This window comes from Toxotes jaculatrix, chromosome 12, assembly GCF_017976425.1.
Source record: "Toxotes jaculatrix isolate fToxJac2 chromosome 12, fToxJac2.pri, whole genome shotgun sequence".
NCBI lineage: Eukaryota > Metazoa > Chordata > Actinopteri > Toxotidae > Toxotes > Toxotes jaculatrix.
In genome coordinates, this window is record NC_054405.1 from 24,697,197 (window position 1) to 24,724,686 (window position 27,490).

At 43.0% G+C, this 27,490-nt stretch overlaps 1 protein-coding gene across 1 annotated transcript in view; it reads right to left on the reverse strand.

The window, feature by feature from the left end:
* LOC121190476 (polypeptide N-acetylgalactosaminyltransferase 10-like) overlaps positions 1-24,328 on the reverse strand; it is a 68,517-nt gene extending 44,189 nt beyond the window's left edge. The window contains exons 1-3 of the mRNA XM_041051254.1: positions 23,915-24,328; positions 2,354-2,456; positions 961-1,099 (exon numbers count right to left, since the gene is read on the reverse strand). Coding sequence (XP_040907188.1) covers positions 961-1,099; positions 2,354-2,456; positions 23,915-24,073 — 401 coding nt within the window. The 5' untranslated portion in view covers positions 24,074-24,328. The remainder of the gene's footprint in view (positions 1-960; positions 1,100-2,353; positions 2,457-23,914) is intronic.
* Between the last annotated feature and the right edge of the window lie 3,162 nt (positions 24,329-27,490).

The window sequence follows — 27,490 nt, forward strand, 5'->3', positions numbered from 1 at the left end:
GCAATTTGAAGTTAGCCAAAAGAAGTAGAAAGTGCTGAGTGTTTACGAATCGGTTAAATGCAGAGGTCAAATTCTTGTGTGTGTAAAAAGGATAAATAAGAGATTCTTCTTTTTTGTTAAATGCATTGACCATTTGATTTCATGTCTTCTCTTACAAACAGATTTCCCAGGTCAGACCTCCTGCACCCCCTGTGGTCCATCAGTCAACCTTTTTTTTTATTTGGGAAGAACAACCATCTGCCACGAAGGGCAGAGAGTCTGCAGGTTTTCAATCCAGCCACAGACTGCACCAGGTGATTCATTTTTTTTCCCTCTCCGGTTGATGGAATGCCAATCTGTGAAATAACCTGCTGCAGTCTTTGGTTGAAATGAAAACCTGCAGACTCGCGGCCCTCTGTGGCTCATTCCCGCCCCTATTCAGATGAAACTGCTCACACTGACCAAGAAGATTTATTTTTTGTAGAAAAATGGCAGCGTTGCCTGAGGTTAGTGGGCACTTTACTGGAAATTTTAAAAGGAAGTGTTTTTCATTTGGTCACTATTGCACAGTTCATAAAAATGACTGATGTGGCAGATTGAAATAGGATGAAAATCCCCCAAATGGCTGAGTTGGAACTGCACTGACAAAAACTTAATAAATCTCTGTTGCTATTTATTGAGTCATAAAATCTAAAATCTTACTACAAATCAACGTTGGTGATAGTCGTGGATGAAAATGAGGCAAAACAACTTTTTAAGACATGATTTTGTGGCTAACTTGTGGGCAGTTTATCAATCACTGTAGATGCATCATGAAATCTGTCAGTTGTCATGCACTAATATTGTCATTATAAAGCAATTAGTGAGTCAAGATTTTCCAAAGTTCTTTCAAATACAGATAAAAACAACCTTTCTAGTTTACCTTTGCATTAACAGGCAGTTCAGTGTGGTAATATTTTATAATAATATAACAGGACTCACTTTGGATGGCGGATGTCGGGGAGGGAGCGGTTGAGGGAGATCCGGTCGCTGACGTAAATGTTGAATCCGTTCTCCCTGTAGGCCTGATCGACCCGGTCAGCGTCTGTCAGGGGGAAGGCCTTCCCCTGTTCACCGTTACCTGCATCAAACACACAGATTTCACTACAAAGACCTGTACGAGACCTTAGTGTACAAACTCCATAACACTGCGTCTCCACTACAAACACACGTATTGTGCAGCAGTTACAGTATCAAAAGTCTACACACACACTTTACAACATCAGCTAATTTAGATGCTTGAGGGAAAAAAGGAGTTTAAAAAAAATCTCCACTTTTCTTTTAATACAATTATGAAGAAAATCAAGGCCAAGTATTGAAAGTAGAACACTTGATGAGGAAGTTTCTGCCATGAACAGACCACAGACTAAATAAAAATCCTGTGTATCATGTGCAAACCTTATCATCAGCAATATTAACGCTTTCACAAGCTTTCACATGACAATTTTCTTCAGGGGGGAAACAAGTTTCACAACCTTTTAAAGAGCTTTTACAGCCAATATAAATGGAAAACAGGTCAGTCTCATCACTGAATAAAAAAAACATTGAAGTTCTTAAATACAGAAAACATATCAGACTAACACAATTTGAAGACTTTTTTTTTTTTTTTTACCCAGTTCAAAACTAAAAAAATATAAGACAAAAGAGAAAAAAGGGCTAAAGAACCCAACACCATGTCCAGTTGTGGGTTAGAGCTCAAGTTGAAAATAGCTAAATAAAACATTTGTCTACGACCGCACTCTGGATATTTAAAAACTTGGACAGTCAGAGCAAGAAACCTGCTGATGAAATATGATGAAATAAAAATGAACTCTAATGGCTGAACTGCTAAAAACAGTTTCAGTTTTTACAGCTTCACATTATGCAGATTTATTAGAAGGAGAAACAGGAACCTGTGGATACAAAGACAAGCCTCATCATTTACACACATACATGTTTCATTAAGCAGAAATAATCCACTTCTCATCCTAAAAGTGGAAAATAACTTTTAGACTTCAGAGGCTCATTTCAGAGATAAACCCATTACGGCTAATTTACACTGTTTGTATAGAAGCTGATTTCCCTGAACAGAAAATAAAACAGAGTTGATGATTATTGTAGCAGATATAAACTGTATTTATGACAATAGAACTGCATTCAAAGCACAGATTTACACCACTGCTGCAGTGCTGGGGAGCAAAAACACCCAGAGAGGGAAGAGGGTGGTGTGTGTGTGTGTGAGTGCGTGCGTGTGTGTGTGTGTAACCATTGTGTGCAGAGTAAGTATATCATGCAACTCTCATTTAAATTTGACAGAGTATTTATGAGCAGGGACCACGAGGAGGTCTGGACCTACCAGATCGAGAGGAGTCTCTTCTGATGGCCTCGTAGTCGTGCCAGTCTTTCCTCCATACGCCGTCGCGTCCCACTTGAGCGTCCTTCCCCATCCTGTTAACCCCCTGTAAACACATACAAGCTTGTTAAAGGACGGTCATGCATACTGTCGTACAAGCAGAGACACTCCTGCGTTTGTTCTGCACTGGTTTGAAGAACCATACCAGTAGAAACTCACATGACAGTGACCATCTCGACACATTTATCTTTTTATTTGTGCTCTGAGATACATCAATAGCAAAGCAACGCAAGTAACAGAGCATCTTTACTGTTGCTTTCAAGGACACACGGGCATCTGAGATTTGAGTCAGTTACCAAAGGTCGCCAAATTCATGAGCCATGCCGAGAAATAAAACTAAGGCAGGGACGAAGCAACAAGCACAAGCCCCTGCTTTCCATTTTATTATCCAAAGACAATAACTGATAAAGTGTGATGGACTGGTAATTGAGATTAGTTACTGGTGTCCAATTTTAAGTCTCTAAAATGCACAGCTGAATCTCATGTGTGGGACATGTTCATGTTCCCCAGCAGCCCACAGTGTGAGACACATGTTGTTTTTCAGCTAAAAACGTGCAGAATCACTGGTGTGCACTTTTAAACACTGTCACGCCGTTACACAACAATACAGCACACACACACATACACACAATTTCTCTCCACTGCTCTGTCAGTATCAATGTCAGCTCTGAGATTTCTCCAGAGCATCAGCCTCTCACTATCCAGCAGCGCTCTGCTGAGAGTCTATCCACAGAAAGTGTACTCTTCTATTTCATGCTTGACGACCCTGTGAGAAGAATATCAATGCTATGACGCACAGCCCCTCAGAGGCCTTATATACACAACCACACACATACAGACAGACACACTGCAGCTCGGCGTACGAAGGCACTTAGTCATTCTACACACTGAGCGACTTTCAGTGACTCGGCATCGTGAATTACAGGATCACAGCACAATGGAGAAATAATTAGCTTGATGGGAGCAGGCAATTAGTGAAACGCTTTAAATACAAATGGCACCACTGACTGCATGAAATACTGTGAATTATTAATCAGACCACTGGCATAGAGGAATATGACAGTGAATAACAGATGGGGGTACAGTATGTACACACAGAGATTTGGTTTGAGGACTCTCTGTGTGCGTGTAAGTGTCTTTTTGTGCTTGTGCTTGTGATGGACGGTGTTTTAGAACCTGACAGCTTTTGGAAAGTGGGGACATTTTATCTGGTTTCCACTTGTTAAAATGACTGAATAAGGTTCAAGTCTTGGTTTTAGGTTAAGGTTAGAGCTAAGCTGGAACTAAGGTCAGGTTAAGCTGCGTGTTACGTGGCATCACGTTGTGGGGACAAACATCTGTTCACGCTGTAACGTTGTGGTGCCATTTGGGAACAAACTGTCCTTGAGAGATTAGGCTTTTATTTTGGGAGCGGAACCAAAAAAAAAAAATCACATCCACTGTAAATTTATGTGATGCAATTAACGTGATGTTGGAACTGCACCATCCATTGCGAAGATGGCACTGCTGACACTGCATTTTATCTTCCCATCTTCCATTTTAGTTGATTATTACATTTTGAAAGTGCAGATCTCACCACCACAGGCTGGGGACAATTTGCATTTACAACATGTCCGCTTGCATGAACCCAGCGAAATGACTGAAATATTTTAATCTGAATTTGATTATACGTAAAATTCAAACTCTGACTTAACGTGGTCGTAACTTATCAATAAAACAACGCCTTGATTTGCATTTCTATTTCAAGCTATTTTACATCATCCCCAGTCTGAGGACAATCATCACTACTGAATGTTTATTTGAAATGCTTCATGTCTTCCAGCGAAAGCTTTTATTTGCACCTTTATAATTCCTCCACCCAGCGTCCGACTGTCTAGGTCGACCCGACAAACAGAAAAACCTTGAACGAAGTTTGTGTAACCAATGCGTAACCTATTATTCCATCTTCTGACTGGCCTCTGCTTAGACACCGAGATGCAGTGCAGAAGCCTAATATAAAAATCTATTCAGTTCTTTTCTTCTTCTTCTTCTTCCCTCCTTTCGCCTCACCTCTCTCCTTCACCCCCTCTACCACTCTTCTTTTCCTCTCTCTGTCACAGGCAGACGCCTTCAGTGTGTCACACAAGGACCTGACAAGCAGCAAGAGTCCATCTGTGCAAATTTATACTAAAAAGAAGAGAGATTGTGCCGCCCCATTTCCTCCTGATTAAAATTTCAGCGCACGTCACCATGATATTCCTCTGGGGCTTTCCTTGCTGCTCAACAAGACCTTGAAAAACAAGACAAGGAGAGAGGAAAACTTTTCAGCTAATGTGTGCACATGTGTAGTTTTGTGGAAGCAGAACGTGGGCGAGGGCTGAGACGAAAGAAGGTAATTGAGACAGACAGTAAAAGAGGATGAGTATGAGGAAGACGGAATAATCTCGAAGCACAGATGGGGGATGCAATCACGTGTGTGTAATCAAAGTGGGGTAAGACAAGTAAAAGGACTGTGCAATGGAAAGCCTTTAATTCACAACACATTCTCCCTTCGCAACCACTTGACTCGACTTGCATAATTTTTGGATGTTCTCCGGCTGAGACACTGAACTAAAAGCTCAAAAATCAACTCAACTGGGCAGCGAGCGCTGCAGGTTACTTATGTGTTTAGCTGCAGTTTATGGAAATGTCAAAAAAAGAACTCAACAAATTTTGACACTGGATGAAAAGTCGGAAGATTCGTTGTGACGGGGACATGAATGTCGGTGCCAAACGTCATGGCAATCCGTCCGTTCGTGGTGATAGTAACGGAGACATTGAACTGCTTTCACACAGGGCTGATCTTGGTCTGAACGCAAAAAATCCTCCCTGGTGAAAAAAAGGAGCACTGATCAGAACACAGAGAAGCCTGCAGTGGTCCCCCCTCACTACTTATTATGACTGAGCTTCATTTTTTTTGTGTGTGGTTTGTTTTGACTGTTTGTTTTTCTGACAGCAGTGTAAGAACGGTGTGTATTTAATTTGACCACGTGTGTATGTTCCTCTGCTAAAATGTTCTGTTTTGCTGTTTCAAAACAAGAAGTGAGTGCAAACCTTCACCCACGCTACTCGATCCATTTTACTTTATTACATTTTACTGAAGGTATGTTTCATTCTCACAAGATGTTGTGTTGTTTAGTGCAGTCTAATCTGATGTATAATAAGGATACACACAATATGTTCTCCTGAGATATGTTGAATGTAAAAAAACAAAAGAAATAAAAGAAGAAAAACTATCATTTGTCTACAGTAAAACCCCAAAGGGTATCTTTACATTCGTTTGATGACTGTAGTAACTGTAATGCATGTGTTCACAAGATGACTCCAGTTCCATCTCAGCCAGCTTAAAGGAAGGCACATCCACAGTCAGCTCACACAGCACGGCCCAGACGAGCCGCTGAAGCTGAGCTGGAAACAAGGCAGCGCCAAACACAGTCGTCTGTTTCTCCGCTGTACTACACAGCAGAGTGTTGCCTTCCACTACTCCGCTAATCACCATCATCAGAAAGCTGAGGCTCCACGCTGCCACAGTATCATTCCACTCCGGGCACTTTTCCGCTCTATTAATATTCAAGACGCAGCAAAAACCCCAGTGACAGGACATTGGAGGAATGACACCACAGTCCACACAGGCTGCTTTGTCTCCATCCAGCATGTTCTAATTATCTGACAGACCCCAAAAATGTCTCATTAGTGACCCCAAAACAGAAACCCATCTCCAAAGCATTACACACATTCTGCCAAAATAAGGCAAGCAGGGGGAAAGATGTGAGGACAGCCAAGAGGACGGGGATGTAACTCGTGTCACCTGGCAGCGTGATCCCTCATTAAATTTAATGTAGCCTTTTAGTGGTCTATTTAACTGATGACAAAAGGCCACATGTCAGTCAGTGTTTGCACACAGATCCACAAAAGACAGACTGAGAGTGTCAGTTAACAAACGTGTATTTGCATAACACATGGAGAAAGACGCATGCACGTATCCTAATCTACCTAAAATGAGACGGCAGCTGTGTCCAAACTCAGGAGCTGCCTCCGTGAAAAGGACCGAGCCCACAGAGCTGCCAGTACACTCCACCTGCACCTCCTCCGACAATCATAAACTCTACAGAACACTCACCATAGCTTCGCTGCAAGGTCCCACTCTTAACCTTACAGAGACCATGCCTGACGATGCATTCAGGCGGTCCTCTTCAACTCGTAAAATCTAATATTGCCAGATTTACGTGCCGGGAAGCCGCCCCTCACACAGCCAACAAAGTTGTAAATACCCTGAGTGAAGTCTGCGTGAGGCGACGGCACAAAGTGTCAGAATTCAACTGACAACCAAAGAATTTATCTTAATGTGTGACAGTCAGGGAAAAAAAGGGACACGCCCTATGGCTCCAGAACTTGCCTGACAACCTGCACATTTTTAAGTTTTCTTCAGTATGAAAATCAGACAGTGACAGTTGTCTGCACATCGCTGGGTTCATTGCAAACAGGAACTACTATGAGCTAATCCGGCATACTTTAAAAAGATGCCAGTTTGCTAAAATACAGAAATAAATATAGGCTTAAAAACGGGACTCAAGCTGTGCCCACTGCAGGAGAGTTGTTTTAACCCTTAATTATGTCTGTTTCACCATTTACAGTTAGCTTTACAGTTGATAAGCAACAGCTGTAGGAAGTATCGTTGTTATTGGTCCTTACAGTTCGATATCTGATATAGATCAGTGGTTAAACTGATTACTGTGACTGTGTAGTGAGTTTTCATTTAATCTGGTAGTCAGTCACAAACAGGCATTTTCCCTGGCCATGGAATGATGTTGTTCAATGCACAGACGATGACCTAAATGCAAACACCTGATAATTAAATCCGTCTCCTACATTTGGGCGAAAGAAAGCTACATATCTGAGTAACCACATGGAGGACGGGACGGGATGAGTCATTATGAATTTACAACATCCATACAACACCTAAATCAGGACATTATGGAAGGCTCTGAAATTGCAGACAGTCATTGGTCCATCGGTTTTCCTCCTGGTGACCTCGATGGAGGGATTTGCAGATTATGACGAGCCGCTCTGAAACGCTGGCTGCCTAACCTCATTTCCATGCTGCTGTGGTCCTCTGCTAATCTGCCCAACAGCAGATTATGTTTGCTATTCGGTCAGATAGGGTTGGATTGGTGCTGCTGCTGTGGGTTTAGGCTCTAAGCAGCTGTTGTGGGACATTATGCAGTAACACAGCACCAACATGCCAGAGAGACACAACCAGACACATTTTCTTTGATTTGCTCCGAGTTAAAAAGATTTTGTTTCTGGTGCTTAACAGAGACAGATGTCCAGATTCCTTTTTTTTTTCAATTTCTCCACCATTATGTTTGAATACGAACAGGACACTGTCCTTGGCTTTTCTTTGGCTGCGTCCAGGCCCTGCTGTGCTGTGCCTCACCGTGCCTCCTAAGGCAGGAGTCAGCTGCAGATACCAGCAGGCTGCCACAGTCTTTCATTGTTAGAGGTACCGGTAACATCGTCACACATGAACGACCACCTGGTGAAACGAAGGACAAAAATAAAGACTCTGGAGAGTAAAAAACAAGGGTTTTCTTTTCGCTTCCTCTCATTTACTAATTCATTTTCAGCATTTAGGTTTCAGTGGAGCTCTGAGGTGTGAAGCGGACACCTGTTTCACACACGTGTGGCAACAGTGATTTTCTGCCTATTGACAGATGACAAGAGAATGCAATAAAATTTGAGTTAAACCTCAAACACACAAGAATTTGTTCCCTGTGAAAATTAAACATTTCTTGTGCAGAACCTAAACATTTTCCTCCACACTGGCCATTCAGACATCCTTTATTATGGGAACAAAATCCAAATCCATCCAATGCTCCCATGGAGAAAATATCCTGAACTGGTAAAAAAGGTTCTTAGGATTTCATGGAAATCGTTTAACACTTGTCTGAATGTCTGAATTTGACAGAGCATTTTCATCCCGTGTTCTGGTGTGTGGAGTAACTCTGGACTGCCTTTGTTTGAAGCAGAGGAAGGACAGTAAGTCTGCTAAGAACAGAGCATCTCATTCATTCTCTGAGGAGGATGAATCAGACCACCTTGGGTCAATGCTTCCCTTTTCGGTTTCCTCTCCTCCTGCTGAGAGTCAACAGTAGTTCGGAGAGAGAAGAGGAAGCTTTTCAGTTCATTTTTTTTTCCTTCCCCTTCCTGTTCTGTCAGATCACAGAAAGATCTAACTCGACCCCCAGAGACACAATTACCTTTCCTGCTCTACCTCACCCTCTGCACCTCTCCCACCTCTTCCTCTCCTCAGCCACTTCACAGACAAGTCAATTTGACCCGGCTGTCCTGGTTCATCACACACAAACACGAGCTACCAGTCCTCGCTTTCTAAAAAATAGTCCACTGTACCACTGTACCAGCCTACACCTCCACCAGCTACTGATCCAACAAGCTGTTGATCCAACTGTAAAAGGTGAATCATGCCATGTCTTGCAAAGTGGTTTGCTAGTAAATGGTTATCTTTAGTACTGTAGTACAGCAGGAAATGCTACACAGCAGTGGGACGCACAAACGTTTTGACTTCTCTCTCACACTGTCCCCATCTCTCTGGCAAAGAAGTCCAGCTGAAAGCAGGCAAAGGAAACCATTTGTTTTCATATAAATATCACCCTGAAGGTGCGGTGACTCAGGCAGTGGAGATCTGGTGGGAGTACACAGAAAAACAATATTCAGCAGCAAAATCTTGGGCAAAGGGTAACGGAAACAAAAAGGAAAAAAAAAATGTCCTTTTGACACCGTTAAGAATACAGCTACTGGCAGCGACTGCAGTTGAACTCATTCTGTTGTTTGCTGTTGTACTTTTCTTAATCCTCAGAGAAATACTGAGTTATAAAAAAAGCGAGCCGATGAGTTTTTATTGTGGCTCCATCCCAAATTTCTGCTCGTCCCCTGGGCTCCAGCTCCGCTGCTCTTTGCTGCTGAAGTTGAGGATCCCGGGGTGGAGACTGAGGCATGGAGACCTCCCTGGAAGAGGAGCCCAGCAGGGCAGCCACACAGCCTCCCAACAGGAGTCATTATCCACAGCTCTGCTGTGACCAGAGATACCAGGCAGAGGACTGGACAAAGGCCATGACAGATGGCTGCTTCTCTGCCTTCTGCAGGCACAGAACTGGGGCTTGATTCTTGGATGCAAACACACATACAGGAAAAAAAAAAACCTGGCAATTTTCAGACTTTCATGTTGTGTGAACAGTTTCACCCCTTGTAGGATGTTTATTCTGTAGAAAAACAGTGAGTCACTGTTTATATCAACTGACATCAATGCCAACAACAGGCCCCTGCCAAACCTGCACCAATCTGCCGCCAAACAAAAGGCAAGCACTCTATTAAATATTTTTGCAGGATTTATGAGACTTTGTTCAGCAGCAAGACATTTATCTTAATCTAATTCCTCACCACACAGATACTATATCGAACAACAACAAGCTGCGCATCTATCAAAAGAGGAGAAATAATTATAAATAATTATCCCCAACATCCTTTCATTTCAGAGATTATGTGGCAGACAAACTGTAGAGTTTCAGTTTTGGTACAATAGTACAAGAGTACAAAAACTGAAACTGGGACAGATGTGTATGACAGAGCATATGCTAACCTGCTGGAGGCGACTTAGCCAACATTACGCAAGAGAGATTACTCCATGCCATTTAAGCTAAAAATTGAATTTTAACAGGAGACACAGTGTGATGGATGTGTAAGGGGCTTCAGTGGTAATTTACAGCTGTGCTGCCGCTGCCATGATCACAGCCTCCACTGGCTCCCGTCCAAACCCATCGGAGCAAAGTGCTGTTCAAATAAGCTCCTTATCATGTCTGAGGGAGAGGAAGCACAGAAACATTGTACAGTGGCCATTAAATGCTGAGCAGTGATGCTGCCTGCTCAAACAGCAGCCTCCTGTCCCGTCCGAGCTCAACGCGAAACCTCGCCTACCGTCCCACGGTCCCAGGATTAATGCAGGACAGCGGGCTGTCCTTCAGGCCTGTGCAGGGTCAAGGTACAGTGATAGAAACAATCTGCCCTGCTGTAGCGTCCCTGAGTGTGGCAATTAATTCTTCCCGGGACATTGTTCAGTAAGTCACTCCTCTTGTAGAGAGGTCGAGAGAGACACGAAATACATTTCTCGAACAAGGTATTTTCCATCAGATTTTAGAAGTTTTGCCAGTTTAAGACTTTTTAAAACCTTTTTAAACAAAAACAAGATGCAATTTGGTAGCATCTTCAAAGGGGCAATAAGGCCTGAACATATATATTAGATATAGATATTTTTTTTATCTTTTAATTGTCAATCTATCCAATTCTGCAGCTTCTCCAATGGGAGAATTTGCTGGTTTTCTTTGTGAATTTTGTTTTTTTTTTCAATGCTGGCAGGACAAAACTGGACATCTGAAGACATCACTCTGTGCTCTGGGAAACAGTGATGGGTATTTCTGACTAATTCCTGACAGTTTACAGGCTGAGGGACGGATCAATAAAATAGACTGATCAATGCAGGAAACAACTGCCTCGCAGCTCTCGGCCCCAGGAAAATCTCTCTGGAGGATTTTGCACTAGTATTAAAAGCACTTGGCCGGTCAACCTTTCTGTAATTTTATAAATACTATTTTCCCAGGAACACCAAATTTTTGCTCAGCATCTTAGTGACAAGCAGCCTGCAGTGTGTTTACCTCCCCTCCCCCTCACCCCCTCACCCCTTCCCCTGGCTTCCTCTCTGTAAGCAGAACTCAGAGCCTCATCTCTTCATGTTGCTGCTGGGTTTGACTGCACTCAGCGTGGGAGGCCGGGTGCCACTGAGGGGACAGAGGACAGATGTGGCTTACATAATGATCAGCAAATCAGTTATCTCAGCGTCCCTAATCCTGCTAGCTTCCCTCCATATATCTCCCGATGGCTGGCTCGTCCTGCTGTGCCAAGCTCTGCTGTGCCATGCCAAGCCAGAGAGCCCAAGGCGCGTTGCTCCTTCCCACCACTGGTTAGGAAGAGCGAATCAATGGGCCCAGCAGGGAGAGCTTTTACAGCTCCACTGGAAGGCAATTATCAACATTTGTCAGTGAGGGGACAATCAGGCCACGGGATGATAGCTTGGGGTTCAACAGACAACGGTCCAATATGAGAGTGTAATGTGAAACAAAGTGGGCAGAGGCAATGCTTTGAGAACCGTCAGAGAGAGACCCACATACAGCGGCTGGTTCGTAATGAATAACACGCTGTAAATCTACCGACGTGTTTCAGCCCGCTGCCTCGTTTCAGTGCCGGGTACACAGACTGATGACAAGCTCCAGCTCACCGCGGCAGTAAAAGACGCCACAACAGAAGCAGAATTGACTCATCAGATTCAAGATTAAGATACAAAAAGCAGCCACGTCTATTAGAAGGTCCTCATAATTTCTCAGTTACCTGGTATCTGTCCATGCAGACTGCTGCGGTGTTACTGACTCAGGTTTTGAGGTTTCTGTCTCCGATATTTCCGCTGCTATTCTGATGCAGTGGAGGAAAGGGGAATGTCTCTGTGGTCCTCAAAAAAATGGAACGTCTACTTCCAGTAAATAAAAATGACTTGAGCTCAACGGTCAACTTACTAGCTTTTTATTGTTTTCATCCACATCTCAGTCTTTAGGTTTTAACAGAGCACATGTCACCGCCATGGACAGAGTCTATTGTAACTGCTCCTTTCCAGATAAAGTAGTTCTAGTCTCGATGAAGACTGTTGACACCAGGGCCTATGTTCTGAAAAGTCAAGCTGCTCTTGAGGTTTGTGTAGATTTTAAATAATGTTTAAAGCTGCACAAATGAAATGTCACGTGTCAAAACTGGGCACAGAAACAATTCATGTTTTCACAGGGTTGTCCATGATCCTGTGCCAAGGCGTTTCGTTTGTCCAGGAAGGGCAGGGCACAGTTTTACAGAGCAGCGTGTGCTTCCCCTCTCGATAACAGTGTGATGTAGCAGCTCAACAGTTCGAAAAAGAAGCAACTGATAAAAGTGTGTGCACAACCTCAAAAATCACTGATAGAGCTTCTCTGCCTTCTCAAACAACCACCAGAGCCACATGCAGCGCAAAGGTCTGAAAACAGTGAGTGCCCATCTTTGACCCTCTTCCCACAGTGGCTCCTCTCACTCCACCGGAATGTAATATCTTGTTGATTTTCTTTTTTTTTTATATTTTTCTTTGACAGTTTTAGACGTCTGAACTGTTGCCAGTACCATTAGAAACTTGTTGACACTGGTGACATCTTCAGTCTCTTCATCGGCAGCACGGTCAAACTCCACAGCGTCTGAGGATGCGAGTTATTTTTCCTGCAGTATGACATGTTTGCCATGAGCTTAACTCCCGTGTCAGTCACACACTGGAGGCTGAAAGTAACTTTTGAAAAATCACATTTCTAAAAGCCGCTGCACAAGTTCAGTCGCCAATTAGCAGAGTTACATTTCCTGGAGGGTTGATATCTACCATTGCTATTTAAATTAGGTTCTTTGGGGCAGAATTAAGATGCTAGATAGCTGCTTCCTGCACAGCATCATTCACAACGACTGTTAACGTCTCGTGTACTAATGTTACTAATACTAATTTCATATCAACATTAATGGATCAGATTCCTTTATGAAGGTTCACACATTTTTTTTTTGCTGTTGTAACTATGCAGACATCGAGAGGTGCAGTGACCAGCACCGTTTTGGTTTCCCAGCTAACACAGCACAGCACTGGCCAGGGTGCTTGTTGGCTCCCCCACAACAACCACATGCCACCCAGCAACTCATTAACAATACAGACCATAGCTAACGTAGTACAGCTGGTTACAGCTGGAGCTGGCAGCAGGTAAGCACCAGAGCTGGAGGAGTCCTGTTCATCTGAGGGGCTGAGGTAAGAATTAGCACGATGAACAAAACCCAGCAAAGTGTGGTTTTTAAAGCACAAGCTGTTCTGTGTTACTTAATTTCAGGCCTGAACAGACGCTGGATTATTTCAATAACAGCAACAGTGATGGGTCTGTGGCTGTGTTACCCAGTGAAACATTTCATCCAATTCATCAAAGCAGCAGTTTGAGTGACAACAGTGTTAATGATGACATTAAACTGGTGCTACACTGCATCAGCCGCCACCACAGCCATTTCTTCCTCCTCCTCCTCCTCACCTGTACAGCTCATCTCTTCACGGATTGTTCTACGTCCCTAATCAGCACCAATGAAATTATTTTACAAGACAAGGGAAAAAAGAAACTGATCCCCTGAATTTGATCCAAGATGCAGACAGGTTGGGGGATGGTATGAGTGTGTGTGTGTGTTTGTAATGATCAAAGCATCATAAATGCTAACAGTCACATCACCTGCTGTTCCTGCAGGTAGCTCAGTAAGACGTGCCATGGTCTAGCTGAACAAAAAACAGCAGCACGTCAATCTTCAAACAGCTGTTCAGTAGCCTGATTGCTGAAAAATGCTTTAAGACTAGAAAAAGGGGGACCAGCTGTCTCAGTTCCATCCCGTCCTCTGAAGCTCTCTGAACTACAGGAAACATCTATTGCGCCATGATCTGTCAAAATGAAACGACGTAGTCACACTTCACAGGGGAAGCGGGACGGCAGTGGCCTAATGGCGTGAGAAGAAATGTTTCGCCGTGGGAACCTGGTAGTTTGAATCACGACTCATTCTGTGCGCCGGCAACAGCTGCCGAGGTGCCGCTGAGCAAAGAGCTGACCCAAAGCACCTGCTGCAGCACCCAGCTTTATATTAGCAGCTCCTTTGTTTTGTTTTTCTCAGCGGACGGAGAAATCAATGTTTATAATACTGCTTCATTAATGGTTTTATTGCTACACATCTAGTTCTGCTTAACCTAAAATCCATTCGATAAATGTAATATTTTCATGTGGACAGATTTAAGTGGTCTGACAGACTTAATGCTCCTGTGTAACTGGACATTAACTAATTTCCCTTATTGATTAACCTGGTCTGGCACAACTTCACTGTTTTGCAAGCTGCATAAAGACGAGACGCAGTCTTCAGTTCCCACTTCTGTTTACACAAACTGATTTCAATTTTAGTCCGACTGGGCATTTTATTTTCTCCCTTTGCTACTTTACCAGTTAATTTTCTGCACAGTCTGTTTCCATACATCATTGTTCTTATTCAAGAACAGTTCTGGTAGCTAATTAAAATAATATGGAAAATAATTGGAAAATAACTGACTGCGACAATCAGTTGTTTTTCTGTCGGAGTTGCAGTATGTGCTTTGGATTCAAAACAAGTCAGAACGGTTGTCTCCTGGTTGTCTCCTGGTTGCTGCATCAGAGGACATTTGATTCAGGTTGAACCCCAAACTGAGCCACTTCTGAAGCTGCCAATATTCTCAATATAATCAGTTTACTAGCTTCTGCCTCCCTCCAAACCCTCCCCACGTCTGAGTGGGGAGGGTTTAACTTCTCAAAACCGACAATCTGACATTCACACCCACTTTGTGCTGTGATTGATTGGTGCTGTGAAAGAAGCCAGAGTTTGAACTTATCCCTCCCACTCTCTTTTTTCATTCTTGACAACTTATTTCTATCACTTCTCCCGTTAACAACTCAGCACAACAACATGAATGTCTTCCAGGAGAAACTGTCTGAGCTGTGCAGGCAGAAAGCTGCCCCCTGCATTGATACCCCCAAATTTAAACTCTGCCTTTGACTGCTGATGCTAATAACTGGTATAAAGACGTCTGACTTTCTCTGTGCTGAGACTTTTCCATGCAGATTTTATTAGAAATAATAAAGAAAATTCTTTAATAAGACCATTAAAAAAAGTCTATATGAGCCGAGTACTGATGTTTCTGGTTCAGGTTACTGTCCAGAGAAGAAAGACGTACAGTAGAATGGATCATCTGCTCAGACACTGGACACTCAAACTGTTCCTCCTTTTCCCATGATGCCCGGCTGATTTAACTGTCATGTCTATGAAACGACTGTGATTTGCCTTATCATCACCTGATCTTTACTGCTGTGCAGCCGAGCAGGCGATGTGGAAAGAATGCTGTTTTGTCTTTTGAACACACACACACACACACACACACACACATACACACACACACACACACACACACAGCTTTTATCTCATATGAACAAAGCCCACAGCAGAATGCCATTAAATGCCGCGGACTCCGAGAGCACCAGCCACAGAAAGAAACACACTTCGCGCCTCAGAGTGCTCTGCTGGAAGAAAAAAATCTCTCTAGAAAAAAAAACACTCTGGTGCATTTTTCCTTTAATAAAGACAAACTCATCACAGGTCAGATGCTGGGGTCAAGTACACACAGTTTTTTTTTTTTTTCCAGCAGCGAAACAGGAAACACATCCAGCCAACAATAACATAACTGAACACAACAGACACAACGTGAGGTGAAGAAAAGTTCGGATCTATTTACCAGCCAACAGTTCCACGGTTCTACAATAGTTCTCAACGGTGAGAGTTACAAAGGAACATTTTACAGCTCAGGAATTCGGCTGATGATTAACAGTGATGATAAAAAAGGTCCGAGCCAGAGATCAGACAGAAAACCTCACAAACACGGACAGCGGCCAAAAGCCGTCCTGATCATTTATCCTGATTCAGAGAGCTGCATACAGTGCTTTCAGTTTTCCTTGCAGCCAACTGGACTTTCATTAAGCTGAGGGACCACGCTCTCCTCTCGACCAACTCGGGATAAGAACCTAATGAACTGGTTTAAAAAACAGAACGATCAAAATATAAGCAGCGAAGATGTCGGAGATATGATTTTATAATCCTGAGTTTGGATCAAACTTCAAAAACAACACAATCTCCAGTTCCCGTTGTACGGTTCAGTAGCACCTTGTTTGTAATACAAACTTTCTATTTAACATCTGATGCATCAAGTTAAACGTGAGATAACCCTGATAACATCATCAGATTATTTTGTCGGACTTGAGGAAGTTGCTTTCACAGACAACAAAGAACATATTACTAAACTGGTTGAGCGGTACAATTTCTAACAAGTAAACTGACCTTCACGTGTTAAATCAGCGGCGTGCCCCTTTAAAAACTGATGGCTGTAACATATAATCATCACTCCTGTGTTTCTGTGCTGCGCAACAACGAGGAAACATCACAACGCTGTCAGGCCTGAAGTGAACAATGCTGAATAATGCATATGCAGAGTTTAGTGCAAAGACTTCACGTTTCATATTTAGTTCACGCGCAGATTTAATATGGAGCCCAGAAATGTTCAGTATCTGACCCCAGGTCAGTGTGACTGTGTGTATTTGAAGCTCAAGAAACTAAATATACTGAACGTAAAACATTAGAGTGCATCTTATTCTTTGTGAGGCTCAGCACTGTGAAGTACAGAGCTGGCCTTAAATTAGCGTCCAGGGATTAGCTTAATCATCTGAACACTGAAAAAAGGCAGCTCCATAACCCACGTGGCTGTAATTAAAAGCCTGACTCCTCGCTCCGTATCCACAGGCTGTCTGCTGCACCTGTCCCTCATTTGGCTCCTTGCACTGATCTGGGGCAGCAGATCCCTGACAGGCATACAGAGCAGCTTCTGCACGCGCTCAGTCTGCGCCGCAGCCAGCAGCGAGTCAACGTCTGCCTTGTGCGAGGAACCTGGGGAGGAAACGCTCTCCAAAAAAGTCAGCCTGTGAACAAACACCTCTTTTTCCCGCTCGCTCTGCCTTTTTCTCCTGAGGTGCTTCACCCTCTCCCTTCCTCTCCTTCTCTCTCAGCTCTGACTGATAAAGTGCAAAGACTTAAGTCTGCAGCAAGTAACTCCACTTGTCTTTGCAAATGACTTTCACCCCTCACTCTCCCTCGTTTCCAGAGGCTTAAAACATTAAAGATAAAATCTCATTTCCCAGTCTGGAAGCACAGCTAGCCCACAGCTTAGCGAGACTACATCAGGTACAGCTTTTCTCTTGATCACCAAATCTTGGAGCAGGGTGATTTGTTTTCTCTCTAAATCTCACTGTAACAAAATCTCATGTTGATGTCAGTGAAATTTTCATTTTACAGTAAAGCAACACAGTGTTTTACACTGGGATGTGATGGACACATCACTCTCACATTACTATGTCTCACATAAAGCTCTGGTACTGGGCACAACATTCATTTCTATTCATGGTTTGTTCCTTCCCGATCACATTTCCATGATTACGAGAGACGTTCTAACAAATGCAAATAATCAGAATTATTACCAACTAATCTCCTGATAGTTTCCTCCATTAATCAATAGGCTGTTTTGTCTATAACATTTCACTGACTGAGGTAACACAACCACAGCCGCCATCAATCATTTAGGTTGTAAACAAGGCAACAGTTTAGTCAGATGATGTAAACCGTTATATTTGGATGTAAAAGTAAACACACCTGAAATGTTAATAATCTCTGACTGGACAGAAACCTGCATCCACGCACGACTACACTAGGAAGTTCTCAAGGTGTAAAAATTTACCACTTCCCTTTGTTTCTCATCCACATAAGTTTGCTTAAATTGGATTAGTGATGACTAAACCTAGAAAAATAAGGTGCAGGTTGTAAGAAACCAGAATTATGCCGTTAAAAAAACGTTAACGAGTAAACATTTTGTCAGCTTGTTGTGTTTTGGGTTTCAGGAAAACAACCTTGTTACACCAACATCATAAACGTCCTTCTCATTATGACGACAAACTAAAAAACTCACACTGACGTTCACCTTCTCTAAAGCTCAACACTCAAAAATGAAGGTCTTCTTTGCAGTGAAGGCAGTTTTTTACAATAAAAAAAAAACATACAGCAGTGAGCAGTGTAATCAACTAATGAAGTCTCACAACTGTTATCATAAACCATGTTAAACTGTCTTAATCCTACTCACAGCCTCTCTAATTGCTCTTAACCTCACAGGATTCACAGAGTTGATGTGATTTCCTTAATTGAGAGAGGGCCTCCGTTTCCCCACACTTGTTCACAGTCATATGAGGAAATTCAGTGCAGCCTGAAATTACTCCCGGTACCAAACTGTGCCTTGAGGAGGCTCTGTTTTTCTTCACATCCTTGTGCACGTGTGGACCAATCCACATGAACGGTTGTGTGAAGCCAGCCTAAATCCATTTAATTTCAATTTTGTTTCTGTGCACTTTGGATTCGCGCTTCCTGTAGGTGCAGCCTCGAGGTTCCCGAGCGCTCTAAAATCACTGCCTGCTATTGGCATGAAACATCATTCCCTCTCTCCCACATGATGTCAATAGAGCAGAAAGGAGAGATTTTTCACAGAACCACAGGCTAAACTCTTATTCAACTTTAATGTTTATCAGAATAGCAACAGAGAGGAAACAGACAGGGAGCTGCGGGTCAAACAGTTCGACTCTGCTGAGGCGCTGAGGAGAAGCGGGGACCAGGCCTTACAGACGACTGTACCGAGGCATCAGAAATTGGGACATTTAGATGGCTTTATACATCTAGCTTGGCCCAGTTCCTGGAATTTAGTGTTAGCGATGAGGAACATGTCGACTCCTTTCTTCAACACAGTGCCTTGCAAATGAAACTGCTACAGGAGAAACCATTAATTTGAAAACTTATATTACTTGTTAGGTGGCTGAGTAACAAACACCATTATGTCAATATGTGCAGAGCGAGTTTCAATTTGTATCCTCACATCCTGCTGCTATGAAAATATTAGCTTTTCTTATTAGAACAATGTGGGCTACAAACCAAATTACTCCATTAAATGGTTTCACTGGGTCCAATCATGCCTCTGAACACTTGTAGCCTAGTTATAGCCTCAAAAGGTTTTCAGTAGGTAACGAGTAAACGAATAAAGCATCAAGGGTTCATTTTATTTTTCCTCAAAAGGACAAATGTCAGACTTACAATGTTTTTAAGGCCCTGTGGAGGGCCTGGAGGACAGAGGGGTCAAACAAATATCTGATTTGCATCGTGACTGTGGGGCAGGAATACATCACGAGCAGACAGCCAGGGAATTCAAAATCAGACTGAAGCACTTGGGGTATTTATTCAGAGAACCACTTTGTTCTAGAGTAATAATTTGCCGGGCAAGCTGTGGTTTGACAATCCGCAGCTTCTGTAGCAGAAAAGAGTAATTAAAAGAAGTTCTTTCAGTATTTTTCAGCTGGGATTTCTCCTTGTCCTGAGATGTTCTACATAGACGTCCTTGTTTACTTTGAGGGCTGCTCATTAATAAGACTGGACAGTTGCTGACTGACCTTCTACTGGCTCTAAAAACAGTATATTGAAGTGTGTGTGTAAGTCAGGGACTGTACTGTACATGTGTCAGAGGCGAAACGCACAAGGTCCCGCAGTGATGAATGAACAGTAATCCAGCCTACAGTGTGTGGCTCATAAATGTAGCCTCCAGTGTACCGAAGCCTGTATGATTCTCATTTCTCTGTGACAGGGCCGTGAATCTCAGCCAGCTTTCCTTTCACGAGCACACCTTATCTTCTGGACTTTTACCAGAGCTGATTACACCCAGTTAGCAAGAGGCAAAACCACCAGCAAGTAGCAGCAAAAATAAAACCTGACCTGGGAACACGTGAAAGAGCAAAGCAGAGACATGTAGTATGTTGTCTGATCTATATTTTCCATGTGAGCTAACCCACAGGGCTGCGCTCTGCTATTCATCCAGATTCCCTCAGGTTTTTAGCAGTTAACACTTTAAATCGTTTTTAAGTGCATGATATTGTTTAGTCTAATTCCAAGTTATAATTGATTAGTTACATTCAAATGACTGTAAGCTAAAGACATTTGATTTTTTTTTTCTTGATTGCCAGGCAAAGAATGGCAGCTCACATCTGAGATGTTGTGACTTAAAAGAATAATTATTGATTAATTTTCTGAGTTGATCGATCAATAATTCATGCTAGCTCAGTACTCCACTAAAAGCCACATCAGCAACAGTAAAGGAGCAGCATGTGATACTTGTCTCTCACGGTAAAACAAAACTCGGGTTTTAACTGAATCTGGGTTCATCAAATCCTCAAACATCAACATGAGGCAACATTTATATGTCAAAACAGAAGAATAAACATCTAAATCATTAAAAAAACCTTGTCAAATGTGGAGTCATGCCACTGCTGCGACTGGGGACAACAGCCAAAGATTGCCAGTTGTCATAGTAATGCAGCATGCTTTCTGGCAAGCAGGTTTTCCAGATGCAAAGGAGTCAGAAATAACTGAGCTCTGAGCAGAGCGAGAAACAGCAAAAATGTGTGCTGCTGTAAAAAGATCTCAGAGAGCTCCTGCTACAGCTCAGCCCCGAACACAGTCTGAGACAACCAAGAGAAGTAAAATTAGACACGTACGGTGGGAACTACTAAGCTTACAGCCAGTTGTCCCACACCCCAATACCTCATCACTGGAAACTGCAGCAATGGTCCCAAATAAGTTAAAGAGACTTCCTGAGATGAACACCCTGTTTCTCTGGCAAGGATGTGGAATACTTCAAGTCACTCAGGTTAATAACGACTGAAATATAACTTTTTATAACTAATTTCCATATTTATCTGCAAATCTTAGCAGCAACATAGTCTGCTGACTTTATGTGATCTTACACATTTAGTGATGCCAGCACTGCCTGTTCAACTAAAACTGGATGGGGACTCGAACGCCTTGGCAAGTTCGTCTAAATGCACCTGAGCTTCTGTCTGGACATGCATTTGTCTCAGTCAGTACATACAGTCAGTTAGCTGGGCGGCACAGCAGGTCAAACTCTGCAGCCTCTTTTTTTAATTCTACCCGTTGCTCTCATCTCCTCTAATCTCCACTTAACCTGAGCTGCTGGAGCGGACAGGAGGAAGATGAGCCACCTCTGCTTCAACAGGCATCCTTAATAAGAGACGGGAAATGTGCAAATTACCTTTCTGTCACTGTCACAGTGGGGAAGCTCTGAAGCAGCTCATGTTTGCCAGAGAAGTTGAAATACTCATTCAGGCACCGTATGCACAGGCACATTATTACAGCTTACACTACTTGTAGCTACTGTATTTGACACAGCTGTATTACTGCACAGTGCAGAGGTCAGAGACGTTTACGCCGTGCCAACATACCTTCAGCAGATCTGAGGCAGACTGGGTTTCTGTTCAGTTACCAGGTTACGAAAACTAGTTACTAGTCACTAAAGTGCGAGAGGAAGAGACAGCAGACCGACAGAGCACAGCAGAAGCCCTGCATCACACAGCAAAGCCCACAAACTTGATGAATGAGGCAATTATGGCTTCATCTTGTTACCGTGTTCACCGCAAGATGAGATGTGTCAGAATCTGCCAGACTCAGCTCAGGTGAGGACAGCACACGGTTAATCCACAGGAATGAAGGAGGGCAGCGTGTCCCAATGATTCAGCCCGTACCTCTCATGTAATCACTGTTTTCACGTGTGAAGTTTGTTGGTTTTGACCAGAGGATTAACTGCTGATTGCCAACTTTGTTGTGGAATGAGTTACAGATGTTTGTCTGCAGGTTTTTTTTTAATCTGCCATTCAAGGCTCCTCTATTATTGGATAAAGTTGGCACCATTTCTCACATCAGCCTGTCTGTCTCTGATCAAACCGCTGTGGAGGTTGACAGCTGTTATCACGCAGTTTGCTAATTGGTAACAGGATTTTCCCGGTCTCGTAGATGTCCCTTAATCCCATTCATAACATTTCTTGTCATTTGAAAATATCAAATCCAAACTTCAGCAGAGAAAACAGATCCTTGGAGAGGATCTGTGCAGAATAAGTCGGCTTTATCACACCCCGCAATTCAGCCTGCAAATTAGCTTTAGCTGCTGATAACAACAAGACATAGGAGACATCACTGTGGACCTTTGTTGGGGATTTATCAACATTTATGGACTAAACAATGAACTGATCATGAAAAAGATTGTTTCCAGAACCATTTCATACCTTATCGCAGTTTAATTCTGCATGAAGACACACATGTATCAGGCTTTAGCTAATGCATCAAAACTGAACTCTGCCATTACTCAGTCCTTCTCACTGAACACCTACAATCATTCCAGTCAAGTACGTTTGCTGCATTTGGACAAACACCACCACCCAAAACACACACACACACACACACACACGAACACACACACCATCCATGAAAGCCTCCATTCAGCAGAATCTGCCTCATTTGAATAAGAGGGGCTACCATTGTCTGCCAAAGAGGGTCCGTCCTGGTGAGGTTTCTGAATGTTTATGTGGACCAACATAACAACACAATCAGCACCAGCCTGTGTATCTCATTTTTGGTTTTGTTAGCTTTTAAGACTTTTGCACTGATGATTCAACTCAAGCCACGAAAACAAGCACCTGTTTTCCTCAAGAAATAAACAGATGTCGGACTCTGAAAACACTTTGTTCTGAAGTTATTTCCAAAATCCTTAAAGACTCTTCTTCTATCCTGCTGGTACGAAAAATGTATGTCTGCTGTTCAAACTAACAAAGATTTTAAACCCTTTTAAAAAGACGCAACTTCATTCCTTCAACCAAAGACTGCAACAGGAAATGTCATAAGGCCTTCCTAGTTCTGTGACACGAGGGGAAACATGGATGCATTATCAGATGAGAATAAAATAAGACATCGCTTCTGTTGTATGTTTTATATCATTGTAATCTGAGTGTCTGGATTTTTTACTGTTGGTTGGACATGACAAAAGAAGAACAAACATCTACATAAGCAAAGATGCCACCTTGGACACTGGGAAGCTAAAATGGGGCAGCTCATATCTGCTGACCTTTTATAAACTCAGTAATTTAATCATAAAAGCAACCAGCAGATTAAATGAAAACAATCACTAGTTACAGCCCTGTACTGCCTGTAATAAAAAACCAGCTGTACACATGGTGGGACACTGGTTTTAAACTTTCATACGTCTAAAGGATGGTTTCATGGGGGGGCTGATGAACTCCCACCCTGAGCTAAAGACTATGTGAATACTTAACCTTGAATCCTGGCCCCGTGATGCACCTTTAACCGTGAGTAAACTCGTGAACGCAGCACCGCCTGTTAAACACTTGCCAACTTCCTGAAGTCCCCTGTTATTGTAACTTTACTGCGACGCCTAGCTCCGGGTTAGCTACGTGGCTGCCTGCTCATCCCGGCCGCGGTAACTACTGACCTGCCCGGCTGACACGGTGCCAAAAACAGGGTCCATCTTGTAAATCACATCGCACACACTCTCTCACGTTCAGTGTGGGAATGCCACGGTTGATGTATTGAACGGAGGGGAGAGGAGGGGAGGGGAGAGGGGGGGTGTAATGAGACCCTGCGAAGTACGCAGCGTTTCAGTCGAATATCGTTCCTGCCTTCACACTACGTGCAGCCACCAAACTCTCACATTTGAAGTATTTCTGGAGGACACCGACACCGCCGAAACACGGCGAGACAACCGAGCAACAGCAGACACCCGCGGAGACCTCAGCGCTAACGCTGGGCCACTCGCGGCCGAGCTCCCCTTACCTGTATCGGCGGAACGCCGCCCGGACCGTCCACCGTGTCGGGCGAGTTGTCGAACACTCGGTCCCTGTACAAAGACCACAGCCCGACGTTTGGGAGGAAAAGAAGAGCCGCTATGAGCAGCCCGGCGAACTGCAGCAGCCTCTTCTCCTTCCGCCTCATCTCTGCGGGAGAAAGCGTGCGAAGCAGCGGCGGCGGCGGTAACTGACGACTCCTGAACCGCCCGCTTTTCTTGGCGGAGACAACTTTCACTCTGACTGGGGGCACGGACACCGGCGCTGTGACGCTCCGCGACTCGGAGCTCTGCCGCTAGGGGGAGCGAACCACTGTGCTTCAGCTGGAGCGGGGGTGAGGAGGTGGGGGTTCAAACACCACAGGACTTTCGTGTTTACATATTTTTGTAAATTATGTTTTTGGGTGAGATGTAACGATTCTTTCACGTCTATTGCGTTTCTCTGGGGTAATAACAGCCGGTAAATTACAAAGTAAAAAGGGGTAAAACAGCTGCAGCTCAATCATCCGGACAAGTTCTTCAACTGACTCCACTGATGTTGCCTTCAAGTGCCCCTCGGAAACCAGGCTCACGCAGTTTTCTGGAGGCGCAACCACCTGTTTCTCTACTACATCCGTCCTGGAATAAATGTAGATGCCAGCTCTCATATAAAAAACACTTTATTTTAATTGTTTCCTGAGGACATTGTCTTATGAATATAAATTGACATGAATTCTTCCTTCAGGGGACTGAGATTACCATAAAATACAAGGTTAAAACCATCAGCTCTGGCTGATCTTTATGGATTAACTCCCCTGTCACTGCTAAACTCGCTTTAAGTCTAAATTTGTTCATCAGTATAACATGCTTTCCATTTAGTTTCTGAAAACCTAAGACCAGAGACCATTAACTGCAAACATTTAATGGCGCAGAGTTTAATGAGTGAATGGAGGGAATGCATTAATGTCCCCATCACCACCACCACCAGGGCCAAATGTCCAAGAGGTGGCCATGAATGGGAATCAGCACCTAAGCACCTCACTTTATGTTGATGTTTCTTTTAATTTGTCACCCAGCTGTAGCCTATGTGCAGTTTATCACATCTTGACTTTATTACATTTTGTTCAGAAAGAAAAAAAGTGCATGTTTTTTTATGTTATTCACTCCACTGAAAAGTGTCACTTTATGTCTAAGCTCTTCTCTTTAGGCATTATCTGAATTATTCTGCCTGAATCCCCTCTGAATCTGTTTGTGCAGTCAATTGCATGATGGCTCTTTACCATTTTAGCAGTACTTGATGCACAATGGCAGATGCTGGCTGTTTTGTGTTTGCAGTCATCAGGGAATAACCCTGGTGACTTCTGCATTCAGTGATGCCGTGTGAAACGTCTCCATATGGCTGTACCATACAGAATCTGTTACACAGTGCAGTGCTGATACCGCCACCACCATATCTGGTTGGCGATAAAACTTGCTTGGCTAATGCTATGCAAACCATGCTGCTGTGAAACCGCTGAAAATGAGCTAGTTGAATGTTACAATAAGCTTAAAAGAAACTTAGCCTTTTTATATTTAGTGAAAATTAACCCAAACATGTTTTAACAAGCATGTCATGGACACGATCCAAATTTCGTAATGATAGACGACTGCTGAAATATTTCACTCGTCCCAGATTAAATCTCAGTGCAGTCAACGTGTTGGAAATGTCATCAAACAGAACATTGTTGCAGCACAGTGTAGAAGGTGCTTCTTGATCCAAAAACAAAACAACAGACATGTATTTCACCAGGTTTCTCCTGCAGATCCTTCAGAACAGTTGAGCAAGAGCCAGCGGTGGAGGAAATCAAGCTGAGTTGTGTCACTGATGGAAATCCTGGAAATCCAAGCAGCCACCACACCTACTTTGTAAGCACAGAACAAAGCCTTTGTTTTTCAGAGTGGCTGTAAACAGGTGTTAGTGCATTTCGACATCATGCCGCGTTGGTGGAGGGAGGTTTTGGATTTTGAAACAGTGTAATTATAATTTACATGGTTAACAGTGTATTAACAAGCTGAGCAAGGTGAAAATGTTCTGTGACAGTTGCAGCTGCAGCTGTTTGACACTGATTCTGTGAGTTTGCCACACAACAAAAAAGAAACTCAGCTGTTGTTGGGCTCATAAGCTCTCTGGATGCTGGGATCTGAACTATTTCTGCCCCAGTCTGTGAGCTTGATCCTCGATTTAGGTTAATCTAAATTCCTCCTTACTGCTTGTAGTCTGTGATTGTGTGACCAGGGAATCACAATCCTAAAATACATTGAAAAATCGGGAATTTTTTTGTGACATGACACACTTATGCTGTGCCAAAATAATTTTCTTCTCTTTTTTATTGATAGAAGTAGTAGGAAGGAGGATAGAGTGGATGCTTGGGCTTATAACTCACATACAATAATAATCTTGTCCTTCACAGACAGGCACATGTCAGGTAAAGACTGAACTTTGTGGCCCAAGGGTCTAATGACCAGGAGGAAATCAGGGTGCACACACACAAACACAAACACAACATTCAGCACCTTTCAGTGTTCTTTTACTTATTGCTTTTGTGGCGCATCACACATAAGCTAAAACATTCTTTAAAAATGACACATATATATTATTTCTTAATATTTGTACCCTTTTTTTTTTGTTGATGTCCTCAAAATAAATAAGAATTTTTTAATGTTGGTTTACTGAAGAAAAACAACACAAAATGAGAAGAGGGGAAAATACACTCTTCTCATTTTTTATTGTGATGCCCGGGCCTGTGCCTGCTGACTTTCTTTTCCTCAGTGTCAGTTGCATCAGTATTATACCTGCTGCCTGCTAGCACCACACCATCGCCACTTCTATGTCTCTGCATGTAACCTGCAGAGTTATGGATTTAAAAAGTGCTTGGCAAAAATCAATGCGAGTCAAGACAGAGGACTGTGGCTGACACAACAAAAGGCATCAAATGCATGAGCATAAATGAAAACATGAAAAATAACCTGAGAGAACAGAACATCACATGGCCGGAGAACATGCTGGCAGGCAAACGTGAGCACAAACTCTAAAACACAGATTCATTTGTGAAGATTACATTTCTCTACCACAACTGAATCATGTGGGAAAAGTATAAACTGAACAAGGCAATTTTCCCTGTGAGCATTTGGAAATGTTAGCTAATGATGATTAAGTAAATGAACCAGAGGATTTGGACAAAGCTAAATGAAAGGACATGCACAGAATTCCTTATGACCACCAAAGACTCTGGACATGAACAGGAAGCTGATATTTTATGGACATGGCCTGAATACTTTATTTTTTGATGCCTCGTAGTAGCATCCTAACCTCAGTCTCACACAGATGAAAACATCTTTCCACAAACCAAAGGCTTTTATTCACGTGACCTGTGCTGCACCATCACTGCATTGTCTGCTGAAGTGGACTGATGTTTACTAATTGTTAATCAGAAAGGACTCAGTGCCAGAATAAATGCAGCTAATGGGTTTTAGCAGGCAAGAGTCAATCATTGGTCTGCCACCAGGGGAATAAAGGCGTGCTAACAGGATGCTTTGCTTTGATGCTC